This window comes from Drosophila miranda (assembly GCF_003369915.1).
Source record: "Drosophila miranda strain MSH22 chromosome Y unlocalized genomic scaffold, D.miranda_PacBio2.1 Contig_Y3_pilon, whole genome shotgun sequence".
NCBI classification, from domain to species: domain Eukaryota; kingdom Metazoa; phylum Arthropoda; class Insecta; order Diptera; family Drosophilidae; genus Drosophila; species Drosophila miranda.
In genome coordinates, this window is record NW_022881625.1 from 7715516 (window position 1) to 7732993 (window position 17478).

Here is a 17478-nt window from a genome sequence, read left to right on the forward strand (position 1 = left end):
GGACGTTACACACATCCATTTTCACCACAAATCTAATATACCCCAATACTCATTTTGAGTATCGGGTATAAAAAGCTATAGAGAGAGTTTTCTAAGAATCCGTCGCTAGGTGATCGATAGGTCGATAGGTTTCTTAAAGCATTCTTTAGGAGGTCTCGCGAAACATAACTACATTTAAGAAGCAATGCATTTCCACTGCCGGGAACAGCGGATGTGGGTGATGAATTTTTCCTGACTTCTTGCTCAATGAATTTATATCTGACGTTGCAGGTCAGGAAATGAAAAATCCCTGCTCAAACTGCATTTTATGGCACATGACGCAATTGCAAAACGCATCCGGCGACCTTTTTCCTTTTTCTAAATCAAATTTCCAACGACTGGCTAGTGATTGCCACATCCTGCTTTCAGCATTAGCGGGAGTCCCCGGAATCGAAAAGGAGATAATAATTGGATTGGAGCTAGTCTACATCTAGTCTTTAATCTCCTACGCGTTGCATAAAGTTATTCAAAACCAAATCCTGATTGCTACAGTAACTGAACGAAGAGGAGATACAAATTGGATTGGTCAGCTTTTTATCATACAAAACCTGTGGCATTGGACTTCCACATATACATATGTATGTATGTATATACTAATTTTTTCGCTCCACAATAGGGTACACAACACGTGGCATCAATGACAGACAATGCCCAGACCCAGACCCAGACCAAGACCCAGACCACACAGGGTGTGGGTGTAGCTGTGTGTGTGAGGAGCATGTGACATTTTCAGAGCTGGGCCAACAAATGGGTTCAGCCTGGGCCTGGGCCTACAGCAAAACATTTTGGCCTTCGCCATCCATAAATTTCCAGATCGCAACTTTGCTCTTCGGATTGCTTCGAGTTTATTGTACGTACTTTGGCCCCAGCAAATACGAGTATTTGAAGCCTTTGGCACGTACCTCTTTTATCCGAAAGTTGGCCCATTGAAGAGGCCTGGACTGGCACCAGCTGTTCATTTCTGTTAGGCCGTTGCCAAGTGGATTAGCGCAAATATTTTAAATTTCTGTTGGTCGGTCCACAGACAAGAGTGCTGAGAGGCTTTACTTTGCAGCTTAATTAAACTCAATTATAATCGTGTTGACACTTTTGTTATTCTGTATTCTGTAGTTGTTTTTGTTGGGGCGAAAGCAAATTAAAACTTCAAACTTGATAAATGCCGAGTGCGAACAAAACTTCTGCTCCATTATGGATTGTTTTACCTGAAGATTAGTTGGGAATCTAGATTGCATATACTCCAACGAATCTCATTGCCGGAGAGTGGTAAAACCACAGGAAATTTAATTGCTTTCGAGTGGGTTTCAATTACGCAAATTGCATTAGACATCATCACGCACGGATTCCCAATGAATCCAAACATATAGTACTCTTAGCTGTATATTATTTATGAATCGGATCAAGCTATCGGCCTTGCCAGCTGTACCTAGCCCAAGTTTTGCCCCAATCGGTGTAGGAATTCCCTCTTGCTGCATCGCAAAACATCACCAAATGTCAGAAAAGGGGTCCATTCCTTATCCTCCAATGCTGCCGCACTTTGACCTGCCTGCTATACTCAGGTGGAGTCTGGTGTGATTGATTTGATGGCTGTCACCGACTGGGATGACAATCCATCCAATTCAATGAGCTACTCACTTTCGCCTCGAGTTTGTCCTGGGTCTTCCAGCTGTCCTTTGAAGTCCTCGTCAGAGGTATCGCTCCCGGGCGAAATGAAAGTCGTTTACATTTTTTATCAACTTTAAGTGGAAGATTATGGAGGGCACTTCGTGCTGGTTTTCGTACAACTTACCCCTGGGAACGTTTTCATAATTTTCTACCTCCAACATTGCCATTCATTTCCCATTAAATGTGCCGTGCCCCAGGACGGCTCCCAGGACCCCCAGGGCGGCGGAAGATGTGCATTTATCCATTACCGTTGACGTTGCTGTCGACTCTCCTCTCCGCTCGAATCACCCGGTTAAAATGTAATTATCCTGCCTGGACTCGGCACTCCATGGCGTTGCATTCCACGTCTGAAATTCAGCCATGTCTTAATAGCCGGAAATCGAGTTGACTTGCCCTATGCCCTGGCCAAATGCATGTGGAATGAACTCGTTCGGAGAGTTATGGCTGTGAATTCAAGTTAATTGAATATCTATAGACGTGCATGGTGCCGAAGCAGAGGGGCCTCGCATAATTGTCGGCTCATTAAACGATAATGCAGGAAAAATGATGCCCGGCCTTTTTCCATTCCATTCCCCATTTTTGGGGGAAATCGAATTTCATAAACTTTCCGATGATAAACAGGGTTGCGGGGGAGCCTCCCCAGGGAAGTTCCCAGCAGCAATTAGTGCGCTCTGTCTCGGGAGGGCCCGGCTTCGGAAGTGGCAGGAGCCCCGAGAAGCGGCAGGAACGTGGCCGAAGTCACCGACGTGCCGTGCCTTGCCGTGCCGTGCGTCAGCTGGGGAAAATCGAAACCAAAAAGTTTGCTTATGCTTAGAATGCCAGCGGAATTGCTGGCAGGAGGGGGAGAGGGAGCTGGGAGGCTTGGGGGCTTGGATGCTGGCAGGATGCGGCTCTCTCTGATGCCATTGACATCAGAAACACGGCCACGGCTGTTCTCATTCAAGTGTTCTAATCAATTCTGATTTAATTTTACGCCCAATTAAGTGTGAAAAGCTTTTAATGTTGGGCACACGGGTGCGAGCGGCAAATGGATGCAGACAAGGACTCGCAGGGGCGCAGTCACACAAGCGTGAGCATTGAATATGCCACAGATACATATGTGGGGTCGGTCCTTTGCTCGCACGAGTCCCAGTTAGGCTCTCACACTTGAATAAAGCCATTCCAGACATCAATATTTTGATCCTTCCCTGGTTGGGCTATTTGTACTTACCGCTGCTTCTGTATCCCCGCTGTGGCTTCCGCACCCGCTCTCACTGCTCCACGCTCTCACACACTTTCCGTATGCATCTCTCTTTCTCTCTCTTTGTGTATCTCTAACCATGGAACAACTTTCTTCTTATGACAGAGACAGACGTGGCAGATAGTTCCGCCAAGACATTATCCAATAATCTTTATCAACAGCCACAGCCAGCGCTGTAGCATCCGCGCCGCGTGGCTACCTCCACCTCCAGCTCCAGGTTAAGTTTGTTGGAAACTTTAGTCTGCATAACAGTCGATCCGATATCCCTGTGCATTTGGATTTGTTTGCAGGTAACGACAAGGCTCAAGACATTTTACTAATTAAATATCAATGTACTTTTCCTTCCATTTGCCTAATTTACCGCTGTCAACAGCAAGACAAACAATATTGTAGTCCAAAAGAGTGTACACACTGGCCGCCCAGGGTTGTCGCGCTACGATAAAATAAAAACAGCTGTGTCGTAAATGTGCGATTAAAAATTCAACGAAATATTTGTATCCCCGCGAAACTTGGTTTTTGGAGATCAAAAAGGTCTTCCATATCCCGATGTCTCCGAAGATAGGGCTTATCCGAAGTCCCTTCAAAATGGAAGGGCGTAATCCGCTTTTACATTAAATCGGATTTAAATATAAACTCTATAGCGGCAGATATTCAAATTTATTTTCTTGGAAATCCTCACAGAAATTTAAATGATTAAATTCCAAGTGCTCTTAAAGATGGGAAACCGAACCAAACTGTCGTCTAGAGCCTGAAATTGTCCAACTCCTGATGGCACTTCAGGTGACGGCGTAAACACCAAGCTCCGCCTGAGGGGGGACAGGAGGGCCCATGGAGTGGGGCCATAAAACAATTTTGTTGTAAATTTACGATACCCCCGGCCATGTATGACAGAAGGTACATAAATGCTCGAACACATAAAGGCACGGGGCAGGAGGCAGTCGACATTTTCTTTCCACCAAGAAATTAGCAAAGGATGGAGGGTAGGAAACGAAACGAGCTCCATTGCTGCACCATTCTTTTGGAGGAATAAATTAATTTATTGAATGAACAGATTGCATTTTAAATTTATTATACTTCCATAGTATTGATTTTGGGGCACATGAATTTCTCTTTACATGATAGAAAATTTAGGTGTTGGAGATTGACGTAAGGCTAATCCCGGTTTTTCACACTGGGCTTAACTTTGTATTATAATTGGACATCCCATCGTATTTATGTATATATTAAGCCTATGTTTTGTGTTTGTATGGGGGTTTCTTTCATTGTCCTCCTCACAGGACAAGTGTCTTTTAATCAAATTACAATTGGGGTTAATTTAATAAACTCTCACTTTCTACCTTTCACAGGATCTGTTCTATCTTTCATGTGTGTCCTGTGGCTGTGTTAAATGTGGCTGGCGCTCTGCCTCTTGCAAATAATTCACTTTCTTTTGCCTCTTGTAAAGAGTGTGCGGTGTGTGTGATTATGGGTTACGTGTTTGAGTGTCTGTATGCTACGGGTGTGGATGAACATTATTGGATTGCATTGAAAGAACCGGTAGCTTAGAAATAATGTATCGGCACTGGCGTTACGTTGCCTAAACGTAACGCCCAAGAGAACTAGTCCTCTGATCTACTATAATTGTTGAATACACGTTGCTTCATCAGACGCACCAACTGTGCATAATTTAGTAAATTTTTTTTTTGGGAGATATTTCCTTAAACTTTTTTTTCTTGAGTTTTGCCATTTTTAAAGTCTATCAAACAAAATTTAGAACTGAACTGCGTAAAAGAAACAATTTAGAAGAACTGAAATAGCCGAAATGGAAACGAGTAGAAAAACGATGTTTCTTTTTTTGAACACCAAACGCTGGCACGGCCCTGTTCGATGCGATTCGGCTCTGATTGGTTCGGCTTCAGCTTGAGATCGGTCTGATTTGGCCAACTGATTTGGGGAAGCAGGAAAGCGCTCCCGATTTGCAATAACAACTAGTAATACACGCATATATACGGCATGATATATATGTAGGCAATGGTAAACGAAAGACAACTAGTATTCCCTGGGGTTGGTGGTGTGCTTGTGTTGCGCCCATGTCGAGCAATCGGAACCCAGATAGGACTGGGCTGAGTTCCTTCGCTGAGGTGTGTGTGTGTGGTGTGGTGTGGTGTGATTGCTGGTTTTTGTACGAACATATTTGCTTTCTAACTTATTTCCCAAATTGATTTTGATATTCCTAAATTCCGGGATCCTAACTGAATCCCTCTCTCCACGTCAAGGTCCCTCAAGTGTGCTGCTGTAGGTGTCTATGTATGTGTTTCAGGTGAAATGTGTTGACATGTGTGAGTGTGTGCGTGTGGGATGGGCTACCACTGCACCGTTTCTATCTCCGGACTACGGCACAGTAGACAATGAGCAGGTTGTTCTCATTGAAGCCGGCGGAGTGTCCGGCGTTGCGTACAATGAAACAGGATCCATCGAAGTGCATGCGCTTCTCATTGCGACTACAAAGGACAGAACAGAACTAAAGTTAGCAGAGCAGGATGACGGGCGATGGGGAGGGGGAGGTTGAGAGCATCGGTTTGACACTCACCGAACAAACAGATGCGAGGTCTTGCCCAGAGAGGCAGTGCAATGGATGCCAGGTGTGGTCAAAGTGGCCGATCCATTGCCGGGACTGGGGCGAATCAAGCACTTGTTGTCCACACGAGTGACCTTCACCAGGCCATCGGCTGCCTGGGTGATGCGAAATCCGTTTATGTCATAGATCTCAGTGCCATCCTCGGTACAGGTGTAAGCTGAATTGGCAATCACGTCATGGGCTTCAGCCATATAAGAGGGACCATGCCGCGAGTCGCTGCGAGAAGTTCGGGAATTAAATCGAAATAAATCGAAATAAGAAGCGATGCAATTGGCCGGGGGGACTCACTCATAGAACACTGCCAGGGTGTAGTCCTTGGTCAGATCGGTGAAAGTGTCGGTTGTGGTGCGCGTCCCGGCTGTGTCCACCAGGTAGATGAGAGCGCACGCCTCGCTGGTGAAGCTCACACCCTTGTACCACATCTTGGCATAGCGACTGTAATGGGAAGATAATTCAAAGGATTCAAAAGATGCCACGTTGGGGTAAGGGCCATTCCCACTCACACAAAGTTATTGCCCTTCATGCCGTCGTAGGTGACTATTTCGACTTTAGCGCCGCTCTGCAAGATGCGTCCATTGGGGTGGATCAAAGCCGAGTTGCTGCAGTTGCGTGATAGAGCAACTGCCACCATGCTGCGCTGATTGAGCACGCGCACCGCCTTGTCCAGAGTCATGTCAATTCTGCCCCATGCAAAGAAAGGTATTAACATTAGGGGTCGGTCTTAAAGAAAAGCCAAGGGGCTGGGGGCGTCCACACTCACCGCACGCCATCGCGGAGGCGCAACTGGATGGTGCCGTTCGTCATGGCAATGGGTCCAGAGCCGGGACATGCCGGCGGTGTGTGGTTCTCGAGCTCGAAGTTGCGTGTGCTGCTCACGCGTGCCAAGTCGTATGGTGGAGGGGGCATTGGAGACGGCAACTGTTGGGAATTCTGAGATTGAGCATAGAATCGGCTAGATTTACAGATATGCAGGAGCCCCTTACCAGGCAGTAGTTCTGCTCGTTGTCGAAGCCATAGGTGGGCGTGGCATTGTAGCGCCCTGTGAGTGCCTTGCCGTTGTGCGCCATTTTGCCAGCGTCTATTTCCTGCATATTCCCTGGCCCGTACTGGGGAGGGTTGGAAATGTGTATGCCCGGCAGTTGGACGTATGGACGGGCCGACTGACTGCCGACGGGGTAATTGGCGCACGCCTTGGAAATGCCGCTGGTGATGGTGTTGGTGCCAACGGTGGCGCTGCTAGCGAGACTGGAGCTGCTGCCGCGATCCATGTGGCCCACGGAGTCCGTGCCGGAGGACAGCGAGATGTTGCTCATGCGTTGGGACAGCTGCCCCCCAGTCATGCCGACCCGCAAGCTTGCTTGCTAAGGGAGGGGGATGAGAAGGCGAGAGGTAGTAGCGGAAGTTAGATCCGGAAGGAAATGAAGAGGTGAGGAAGTGAAAGTGCCAGAAAATAATTGAATACCGGCAGGAGAGAAAACGACAGATACGAGAGAAAGTGTCAGCAGCGCAGAAATCGAATGACTTTGCAACTGTTGCTAACATTCTGTCGACATTCTGTTAACGCATGCATATGCATACATACATACATATATGTATTTACATACGTGTGTGCGTTTTTCCCAATTTGCATTTGATTTTTATAGAAATTAACCAAACTATTTTGAATAGTATTAGAAGAGAAGAGAAGAGGGGGGGAATAGAGAAGGAAAATTCGAATATTAAAGTCGGAAAGTAAGAGAGCAATGGTGGAAAAGAGCGAGACGGAAAATAAGAAGGTCTGAAATAACAGGAGAGGGCAATGAGGTGATGTGGCAATGCTGCTGTTGCCGAGCTGTTAAGACTGCGTCGGCTGTTAAATCGCTGTTGATACCCTGCTAGCGCGATGATGCGGCAGTTTTGTAAAACAAAATGTCTGAAAATTGAAGAAACTTTCACGTTATTGCTTGGAATTTCACTTACCGGCGATGGGTTGTTGGTGTAGACGGAGCGCTGGCGCACCCCGTTGGGCGGCTTGGTGGGCGAGCGCAAGATGTTGATCTTGTCGTTCATCTGAGCACGCGACAAGAAGTCCTCGGCATTGAAGATCCCCACACGGGCGCCCTTCGGGCTGCTTACTTGCGAGACCGGGTCCTGCTGGGAAGTCTCGCAGTCCGATGACTGGCACTGCGCCTCCTTGGTGCTGACCTTGGGATCAACGGACTTCGGCTCGGTGACCATTTTGATTTGGCAACTTTTTTCTTCTCGCTCTTTCTTTTCGTCAAGTGAGTTCACAAAACCGGCGTTTGTGTGTGCGTGCGTGTGTTCGTGTGTGCGGCAAATGCGAAATTTTTCACTTTAAATATGTGTGAACTTACTTGAGAACACGCGCGTGCTAAATACAGTTTTAGAATATTTTGTTCGACACTTCTCACTACGACTCTGAGAGGAATTTTAATTTTTATATTTAATTTTCCACTTTACATGAGCTCCGCTCGCTGGCACAATTTTCGAAAGGATGACTGTTCGGATTTTCACACTGAAAGTCGTCGCCTGCTCAAACCGGAATTCAAAGTGAAAAGCAGAGCTGTCTCCCGATTATAATCGGAGCGATATTCAGGGCTGCATTTCAATGTTGTATGGATGTAGATCAGATACTAATTACTGTACATTTTCGTATTATTAATGGTACTCCGTGGCTTGAGTCTTGAGCTTCACAAAAAAATGGTTTACCAAATTACCAAATGGTTAAATGGTAAAATGTTTAATTCGTACACTGCTCATTTTCACCTTGTTCGATTCTTTCGGATTCCTGTAAAGAAAATTTACCAAATACAATTCGTTCACAGACTTGCATTAAGGCGCCGCCCTGACGCTGATCTATCCACAAGCCTGGAAAAAAGTATTGACCCGTCATCGTTTTGGCCCAAAGTAACTTCATTCTGGTCATGGCTATTTGTGGAATACTTCTGGCAGTCTTAATTTAATTTGGATCTCTTCCATAAACTGCGTGCACTGCAACTCTCTCTTCCCTAACTCCTCTCAAATCTGATTTCCTATAGATTATTAATTGGTACTTTGTATCGTTGCCCAACTAGAAATGGATTTAAGTCAGCTTAAATGCATTTCCGTCGGCCTAGGCCTAGGCCTAGGCGCCGCTCCCAACAGCATCAAGCTGAAGCTTTAAAGCATATTAGAAAATTGAAAAGTCAGCCAAAAGAGTTGCATGTAAAAGTACTGTGCTGTGTGCTCGATGGTGGCATAAAACTGAAAGTTTCAATTTTCTGAAGTGCTCGCCTTGGCTCGAGAAGGTTGCGAAATGCCAAGTGTCAGTGCCAAAGGAGGCGGCTAAGCACGGAGGAGCCTCATCTTGGTGGGTTACTGCTGATGCAGTGTATCGCATATCTGCTTCGTCAGTTGGAATTTCTGGCATCATCTTTACGTGAGGGTACACACTTGTGTCCTGGAATTTGCATGCAAAATATAATAGTGCTAGGTGCCAATTTATGTATGTACAAGCTAAGCTCTCTATAGCGGACACATGGTTCCAGTAATTCAATCCGTACTATCCATATAGTGTAAGTAGCGAATGTGTACAGCTTTTGTTAGATGTTTGGTTCTACCCAAACCGTCGGATATGTGCGGATAATGCTGGGGGGCTGTTGACAAATTAGCCAAAATTTAGAATTTGGCAGGCCCTGACGGACGCCCGTCCACGCTTGTGGCAATGAAAATTAGCTGAGACATCGCACGTCTGGTGTGTGGGGGAGTGTTATTGTTTTGCCACCTTGTAGTCTGGATCGTAGAGAACTATTGTCGAACGGTTCAGTTCAGTAGGCAACCCTGAACTTCTTGCGAATCGATTGACAACTATATCCCCTCGCCTGCTCACATGATTGATGCTGGCTTTCACTTTTTCGGCTAGAGCGCATTGACTTCCCCTGTATTTGGCCATCGCTGCCCACGCAGCATGGCACAGCGAATATTCGCCTAAAAATTCTATCTCGTTTTGCTTGGGACATATTTGAAATTTATTTTCGGTGCTGATGCTGCCACCCCGATGCTGTTGCTGTTGCTGTTGCTGTTGCAGCTGCATCTGCACCTCCGCCCACGCACTGCATTGACTCAGTTTGAGAGTGAAAATAAAAAAGAACAGTTGGCAAATACTGTATTTATAGAAAATGCAATATGCATGGAATCCGAATGAAATACGGAAACTCATTTGAAAAAAAAGCTACAATGCCTTGACCGGCTCCACCACCTCTTTTGTTGTCACTTACAGCAGCCGCAAGCGAACAAATTGGTTAACCTCCTTTTATTTTTTTCCTTTCCTTTTTTTGGTAGTACGAGTCCATATTTATGGTTCGTAAATATGAATGTGGGATTTTTGTCGAGCCATTACCAATTGGACGGCCATTTACGGCAGGCAAAGGCAGAGAGGAAGCAGAATTGTGGTCTTTTTCTAGTTTGAATTGCTTGTTGATTATTTGCTTGCCACATTTTAATTAACTGGATTTCGTTTCGCAGAACGAATGTGTAACAGTAAGCTTTTGGCAGCGAGCACTGCTCTGAAATATTCTATCTATGCTCCAAGGGGATTTCATTTCCACTCGGTCGAATGCGAAATGTGGAAAAACTATTTTCGTCGACCCAAGAAAACGCATGAAAGTGTCAGTGAACTTTGGCGCAGACAAATCCGGCCGAGACGGACCCAGACGGCCAAGACCCAGACCACACAGGGTGTGGGTGTAGCTGTGGGTGTGAGGAGCATGTGACATTTTCAGAGCTGGGCCAACAAATGGATTCAGCCGCAAAACATTTTGGCCTTCGCCATCCATAAATTTCCAGATCGCAACTTTGCTCTTCGGATTGCTTCGAGTTTATTGTACGTACTTTGGCCCCAGCAGATACGAGTATTTGAAGCCTTTGGAACGTACCTCTTTTATCCGAAAGTTGGCCCATTGAAGAGGCCTGGACTGGCACCAGCTGTTCATTTCTGTTAGGCCGTTGCCAAGTGGATTAGCGCAAATATTTTAAATTTCTGTTGGTCGGTCCACAGACAAGAGTGCTGAGAGGCTTTACTTTGCGGCTTAATTAAACTCAATTATAATCGTGTTGACACTTTTGTTATTCTATATTCTGTAGTGGTTTTTGTTGGGGCGAAAGCAAATTAAAACTTCAAACTTGATAAATGCCGAGTGCGAACAAAACTTCTGCTCCATTATGGATTGTTTTACCTGAAGATTAGTTGGGAATCTCGATTGCAATTACTCCAACGAATCTCATTGCCGGAGAGTGGTCCAACCACAGGAAATTTAATTGCTTTCGAGTGGGTTTCAATTACGCAAATTGCATTAGACATCACCACGCACGGATTCCCAACAAATCCAAACATATAGTACTCTTAGCTGTATATTATTTATGAATCGGATCAAGCTATCGGCCTTGCCAGCTGTACCTAGCCCAAGTTTTGCCCCAATCGGTGTAGGAATTCCCTCTTGCTGCATCGCAAAACATCACCAAATGTCAGAAAAGGGGTCCATTCTTTATCCTCAAAGGCTGCCGCACTTTGACCTGCCTGCTCTACTCAGGTGGAGGCTGGTGTGATTGATTTGATTGCTGTCACCGACTGGGATGACAATCCATCCAATTCAATGAGCTACTCACTTTCGCCTCGAGTTTGTCCTGGGTCTTCCAGCTGTCCTTTGAAGTCCTCGTCAGAGGTATCGCTCCCGAGCGAAATGAAAGTCGTTTACATTTTTTATCAACTTTAAGTGGAAGATTATGGAGGGCACTTCGTGCTGGTTTTCGTACAACTTACCCCTGGGAACGTTTTCATAATTTTCTACCTCCAACATTGCCATTCATTTCCCATTAAATGTGCCGTGCCCCAGGACGGCTCCCAGGACCCCCAGGGCGGCGGAAGATGTGCATTTATCCATTACCGTTGACGTTGCTGTCGACTCTCCTCTCCGCTCGAATCGCCCGGTTAAAATGTAATTATCCTGCCTGGACTCGGCACTCCATGGCGTTGCATTCCACGTCTGAAATTCAGCCATGTCTTAATAGCCGGAAATCGAGTTGACTTGCCCTATGCCCTGGCCAAATGCATGTGGAATGAACTCGTTCGGAGAGTTATGGCTGTGAATTCAAGTTAATTGAATATCTATAGACGTGCATGGTGCCGAAGCAGAGGGGCCTCGCATAATTGTCGGCTCATTAAACGATAATGCAGGAAAAATGATGCCCGGCCTTTTTCCATTCCATTCCCCATTTTTGGGGAAATCGAATTTCATAAACTTTCCGATGAAAAACAGGGTTGCGGGGGAGCCTCCGCAGGGAAGTTCCCAGCAGCAATTAGTGCGCTCTGTCTCGGGAGTGCCCGGCTTCGGAAGTGGCAGGAGCCCGAGAAGCGGCAGGAACGTGGCCGAAGTCACCGACGTGCCGTGCCTTGCCGTGCCGTGCGTCAGCTGGGGAAAATCGAAACCAAAAAGTTTGCTTATGCTTAGAATGCCAGCGGAATTGCTGGCAGGAAGTGGAGAGGGAGCTGGGAGGCTTGGGGCTTGGATGCTGGCAGGATGCGGCTCTCTCTGATGCCATTGACATCAGAAACACGGCCACGGCTGTTGTCATTCAAGTGTTCTAATCAATTCTGATTTAATTTTACGCCCAATTAAGTGTGAAAAGCTTTTGATGTTGGGCACACGGGTGCGAGCGGCAAATGGATGCAGACAAGGACTCGCAGGGGCGCAGTCACACAATCGTGAGCATTGAATATGCCACAGATACATATGTGGGGTCGGTCCTTTGCTCGCACGAGTCCCAGTTAGGCTCTCACACTTGAATAAAGCCATTCCAGACATCAATATTTTGATCCTTCCCTGGTTGGGCTATTTGTACTTACCGCTGCTTCTGTATCCACGCTGTGGCTTCCGCACCCGCTCTCACTACTCCACGCTTTCACACACTTTCCGTATGCATCTCTCTTTCTCTCTCTTTGTGTATCTCTAACCATGGAACAACTTTCTTCTTATGACAGAGACAGACGTGGCAGATAGTTCCGCCAAGACATTATCCAATAATCTTTATCAACAGCCACAGCCAGCGCTGTAGCATCCGCGCCGCGTGCCTACCTCCACCTCCAGCTCCAGGTTAAGTTTGTTGGAAACTTTAGTCTGCATGACAGTCGATCCGATATCCCTTTGCATTTGGATTTGTTTGCAGGTAACGACAAGGCTCAAGACATTTTACTAATTAAATATCAATGTACTTTTCCTTCCATTTGCCTAATTTACCGCTGTCAACAGCAAGACAAACAATATTTTAGTCCAAAAGAGTGTACACACTGGCCGCCCAGGCTGTCACGCTACGATAAAATAAAAACAGCTGTGTCGTAAATGTGCGATTAAAAATTCAACGAAATATTTGTATACCCGCGAAGCTTGGTTTTTGGAGATCAAAAAGGTCTTCCATATCCCGATGTCTCCGAAGATAGGGCTTATCCGAAGTCCCTTCAAAATGGAAGAGCGTAATCCGCTTTTACATTAAATCGGATTTAAATATAAACTCTATAGCGGCAGATATTCAAATTTATTTTCTTGGAAATCCTCACAGAAATTTAAATGATTAAATTCCAAGTGCTCTTAAAGATGGGAAACCGAACCAAACTGTCGTCTAGGGCCTGAAATTGTCCAACTTCTGATGGCACTTCAGGTGACGGCGTAAACACCAAGCTCCGCCTGAGGGGGGCCAGGAGGGCCCATGGAGTTGGGCCATAAAACAATTTTGTTGTAAATTTACGATACCCCCGGCCATGTATGACAGAAGGTACATAAATACTCGAACACATAAAGGCACGGGGCAGGAGGCAGTCGACATTTTCTTTCCACCAAGAAATTAGCAAAGTATGGAGGGTAGGAAACGAAACGAGCTCCATTGCTCCACCATTCTTTTGGAGGAATAAATTAATTTATTGAATGAACAGATTGCATTTTAAATTTATTATACTTCCATAGTATTGATTTTGGGCACATGAATTTCTCTTTACATGATCGAAAATTTAGGTGTTGGAGATTGACGTAAGGCTAATCCCGGTTTTTCACACTGGGCTTAACTTTGTATTATAATTGGACATCCCATCGTATTTATGTATATATTAAGCCTATGTTTTGTGTTTGTATGGGGGTTTCTTTCATTGTCCTCCTCACAGGACAAGTGTCTTTTAATCAAATTACAATAGGGGTTAATTTAATAAACTCTCACTTTCTACCTTTCACAGGATCTGTTCTATCTTTCCTGTGTGTCCTGTGGCTGTTTTAACTGTGGCTGGCGCTGTGCCACTTGCAAATAATTCACTTTCTTTTGCTCTTGTAAAGAGTGTGCGGTGTGTGTGATTATGGGTTACGTGTTCGAGTGTCTGTATGCTACGGGTGTGGATGAACATTATTGGATTGCATTGAAAGAACTGGTAGCTTAGAAATAATGTATCGGCACTGGCGTTACGTTGCCTAAACGTAACGCCCAAGAGAACTAGTCCTCTGACTTACTATAATTGTTGAATACACGTTGCTTAATCAGACGCACCAACTGTGCATAATTTTGTAAATTTTTTTTTGTGAGATATTTCCTTAAACTTTTTTTTCTTGAGTTTTGCCATTTTTAAAGTCTATCAAACAAAATTTAGAACTGAACTGCGTAAAAGAAACAATTTAGAAGAACTGAAAAAGCCGAAATGGAAACGAGTAGAAAAACGATGTTTCTTTTTTGAACACCAAACGCTGGCACGGCCCTGTTCGATGCGATTCGGCTCTGATTGGTTCCGCTTCAGCTTTAGATCGGTCTGATTTGGCCAACTGATTTGGGGAAGCAGGAAAGCGCTCCCGATTTGCAATAACAACTAGTAATACACGCATATATACGGCATGATATATATGTAGGTAATGGTAAACGAAAGACAACTAGTATTCCCTGGGGGTTGGTGGTGTGGTTGTGTTGCGCCCATGTCGAGCAATCGGAACCCAGATAGGACTGGGCTGAGTTCCTTCGCTGAGGTGTGTGTGTGTGGTGTGGTGTGGTGCTGGTTTTTGTACGAACATATTTGCTTTCTAACTTATTTCCCAAATTGATTTTGAAATTCCTAAATTCCGGGATCCTAACTGAATCCCTCTCTCCACGTCAAGGTCCCTCAAGTGTGCTGCTGTAGGTGTCTATGTATGTGTTCCAGGTGAAATGTGTTGACATGTGAGAGTGTGTGCGTGTGGGATGGGCTACCACTGCGCCGTTTCTATCTCCGGACTACGAACGCCGCTCAGTAGACAATGAGCAGGTTGTTCTCATTGAAGCCGGCGGAGTGTCCGGCGTTGCGTACAATGAAACAGGATCCATCGAAGTGCATGCGCTTCTCATTGCGACTACAAAGGACAGAACAGAACGGAAGTTAGCAGAGCAGGATGACGGGCGAGGGGGAGGGGGAGGTTGAGAGCATCGGTTTGACACTCACCGAACAAACAGATGCGAGGTCTTGCCCAGAGAGGCAGTGCAATGGATGCCAGGTGTGGTCAAAGTGGCCGATCCATTGCCGGGACTGGTGCGAATCAAGCACTTGTTGTCCACACGAGTGACCTTCACCAGGCCATCGGCTGCCTGGGTGATGCGAAATCCGTTTGTCATAGATCTCAGTGCCATCCTCGGTACAGGTGTAAGCTGAATTGGCAATCACGTCATGGGCTTCAGCCATATAAGAGGGACCATGGCGCGAGTCGCTGCTAGAAGTTCGGGAATTAAATCGAAATTAGCCAAATAAGAAGCGATGCAATTGGCCGGGGGGACTCACTCATAGAACACTGCCAGGGTGTAGTCCTTGGTCAGATCGGTGAAAGTGTCGGTTGTGGTGCGCGTCCCGGCTGTGTCCACCAGGTAGATGAGAGCGCACGCATCGCTGGTGAAGCTCACACCCTTGTACCACATCTTGGCATAGCGACTGTAATGGGTAGATAATTCAAAGGATTCAAAAGATGCCACGTTGTGGTAAGGGCCATTCCCACTCACACAAAGTTATTGCCCTTCATGCCGTTGTAGGTGACTATTTCGACTTTAGCGCCGCTCTGCAAGATGCGTCCATTGGGTGGATCAAAGCCGAGTTGCTGCAGTTGCGTGATAGAGCAACTGCCACCATGCTGCGCTGATTGAGCACGCGCACCGCCTTGTCCAGAGTCATGTCAATGCTGCCCCATGCAAAGAAAGGTATTAACATTAGGGGTCGGTCTTAAAGAAGAGCCAAGGGGCTGGGGGCGTCCACACTCACCGCACGCCATCGCGGAGGCGCAACTGGATGGTGCCGTTCGTCATGGCAATGGGTCCAGAGCCGGGACATGCCGGCGGTGTGTGGTTCTCGAGCTCGAAGTTGCGTGTGCTGCTCACGCGTGCCAAGGCGTATGGTGGAGGGGGCATTGGAGACGGCAACTGTTGGGAATTCTGAGATTGAGCATAGAATCGGCTAGATTTACAGATATGCAGGAGCCCCTTACCAGGCAGTAGTTCTGCTCGTTGTCGAAGCCATAGGTGGGCGTGGCATTGTAGCGCCCTGTGAGTGCCATGCCGTTGTGCGCCATTTTGCCAGCGTCTATTTCCTGCATATTCCCTGGCCCGTACTGGGTAGGGTTGGAAATGTGTATGCCCGGCAGTTGGACGTATGGACGGGCCGACTGACTGCCGACGGGTAATTGGCGCACTCCTTGGAAATGCCGCTGGTGATGGTGTTGGTCCCAACGGTGGCGCTGCTAGCGAGACTGGAGCTGCTGCCGCGATCCATGTGGCCCACGGAGTCCGTGCCGGAGGACAGCGAGATGTTGCTAATGCGTTGGGACAGCTGCCCCCCAGTCATGCCGACACGCAAGATTGCTTGCTAAGGGAGGGGGGATGAGAAGGCGAGAGGTAGTAGCGGAAGTTAGATCCGGAAGGAAATGAAGAGGTGAGGAAGTGAAAGTGCCAGAAAATAATTGAATACCGGCAGGAGAGAAAACGACAGATACGAGAGAAAGTGTCAGCAGCGCAGAAATCGAATGACTTTGCAACTGTTGCTAACATTCTGTCGACATTCTGTTAACGCATGCATATACATACATACATACATATATGTATTTACATACGTGTGTGCGTTTTTCCCAATTTGCATTTGATTTTTATGGAAATTAACCAAACTATTTTGAATAGTATTAGAAGAGAAGAGAAGAGGGGGGAATAGAGAAGGAAAATTCGAATATTAAAGTCGGAAAGTAAGAGAGCAATGGTGGAAAAGAGCGAGACGGAAAATAAGAAGGTCTGAAATAACAGGAGAGGCAATGAGGTGATGTGGCAATGCTGCTGTTGCCCAGCTGTTAAGACTGCGGCGGCTGTTAACTCGCTGTTGATACCCTGCTAGCGCGATGATGCGGCAGTTTTGTAAAACAAAATGTCTGAAAATTGAAGAAACTTTCACGTTATTGCTTGGAATTTCACTTACCGGCGATGGGTTGTTGGTGTAGACGGAGCGCTGGCGCACCCCGTTGGGCGGCTTGGTGGGCGAGCGCAAGATGTTGTTGATTTTGTCGTTCATCTGAGCACGCGACAAGAAGTCCTCGGCATTGAAGATCCGCACACGGGCGCCCTTCGGGCTGCTTACTTGCGAGACCGGGCTGGCGAGACCGTTGGGCTCAACGGACTTCGGCTCGGTGACCATTTTGATTTGGCAACTTTTTTCTGCTCGCTCTTTCTTTTCGTCAAGTGAGTTCACAAAACCGGCGTTTGTGTGTGCTTGCGTGTGTTCGTGTGTGCGGCAAATGCGAAATTTTTCACTTTAAATATGTGTGAACTTACTTGAGAACACGCGCGTGCTAAATACAGTTTTAGAATATTTTGTTCGACACTTCTCACTACGACTCTGAGAGGAATTTTAATTTTTATATTT

At 46.4% G+C, this 17478-nt stretch overlaps 3 protein-coding genes across 5 annotated transcripts; all 3 read right to left on the reverse strand.

Annotated features, from left to right (window-relative positions):
* Positions 1-4708: 4708 nt before the first annotated feature.
* Positions 4709-7859, reverse strand: LOC117194468. 2 transcript variants are annotated; one of them, XM_033399030.1, is made up of 7 exons: positions 7518-7859; positions 6542-6919; positions 6319-6476; positions 6062-6238; positions 5847-5993; positions 5511-5774; positions 4709-5421 (listed from the first exon to the last, which is right to left on the reverse strand). In XM_033399030.1, exons 1-7 carry the CDS (start codon positions 7773-7775, stop codon positions 5301-5303), a joined length of 1503 nt encoding a protein of 500 aa, XP_033254921.1. In that variant the 5' UTR covers positions 7776-7859; the 3' UTR covers positions 4709-5300. The 2 variants fall into 2 exon arrangements, with proteins under 2 accessions (XP_033254921.1, XP_033254920.1); XM_033399029.1 differs by having other exon boundaries at positions 4710-5421; positions 6319-6488.
* A 7043-nt stretch (positions 7860-14902) lies between these two features.
* LOC117194470 lies at positions 14903-15662 on the reverse strand. The gene is made up of 4 exons (XM_033399035.1): positions 15582-15662; positions 15367-15513; positions 15034-15295; positions 14903-14944 (listed from the first exon to the last, which is right to left on the reverse strand). The coding sequence occupies exons 1-4, from the start codon at positions 15599-15601 to the stop codon at positions 14936-14938; spliced, it is 438 nt and encodes a 145-aa protein (XP_033254926.1). The 5' UTR covers positions 15602-15662; the 3' UTR covers positions 14903-14935.
* Positions 15601-16171, reverse strand: LOC117194471. 2 transcript variants are annotated; one of them, XM_033399036.1, is made up of 3 exons: positions 16061-16171; positions 15838-16007; positions 15601-15757 (listed from the first exon to the last, which is right to left on the reverse strand). In XM_033399036.1, the coding sequence occupies exons 1-3, from the start codon at positions 16166-16168 to the stop codon at positions 15616-15618; spliced, it is 420 nt and encodes a 139-aa protein (XP_033254927.1). In that variant the 5' UTR covers positions 16169-16171; the 3' UTR covers positions 15601-15615. The 2 variants fall into 2 exon arrangements, with proteins under 2 accessions (XP_033254927.1, XP_033254928.1); XM_033399037.1 differs by having other exon boundaries at positions 15838-15995; positions 16061-16164.
* Positions 16172-17478: the final 1307 nt, after the last annotated feature.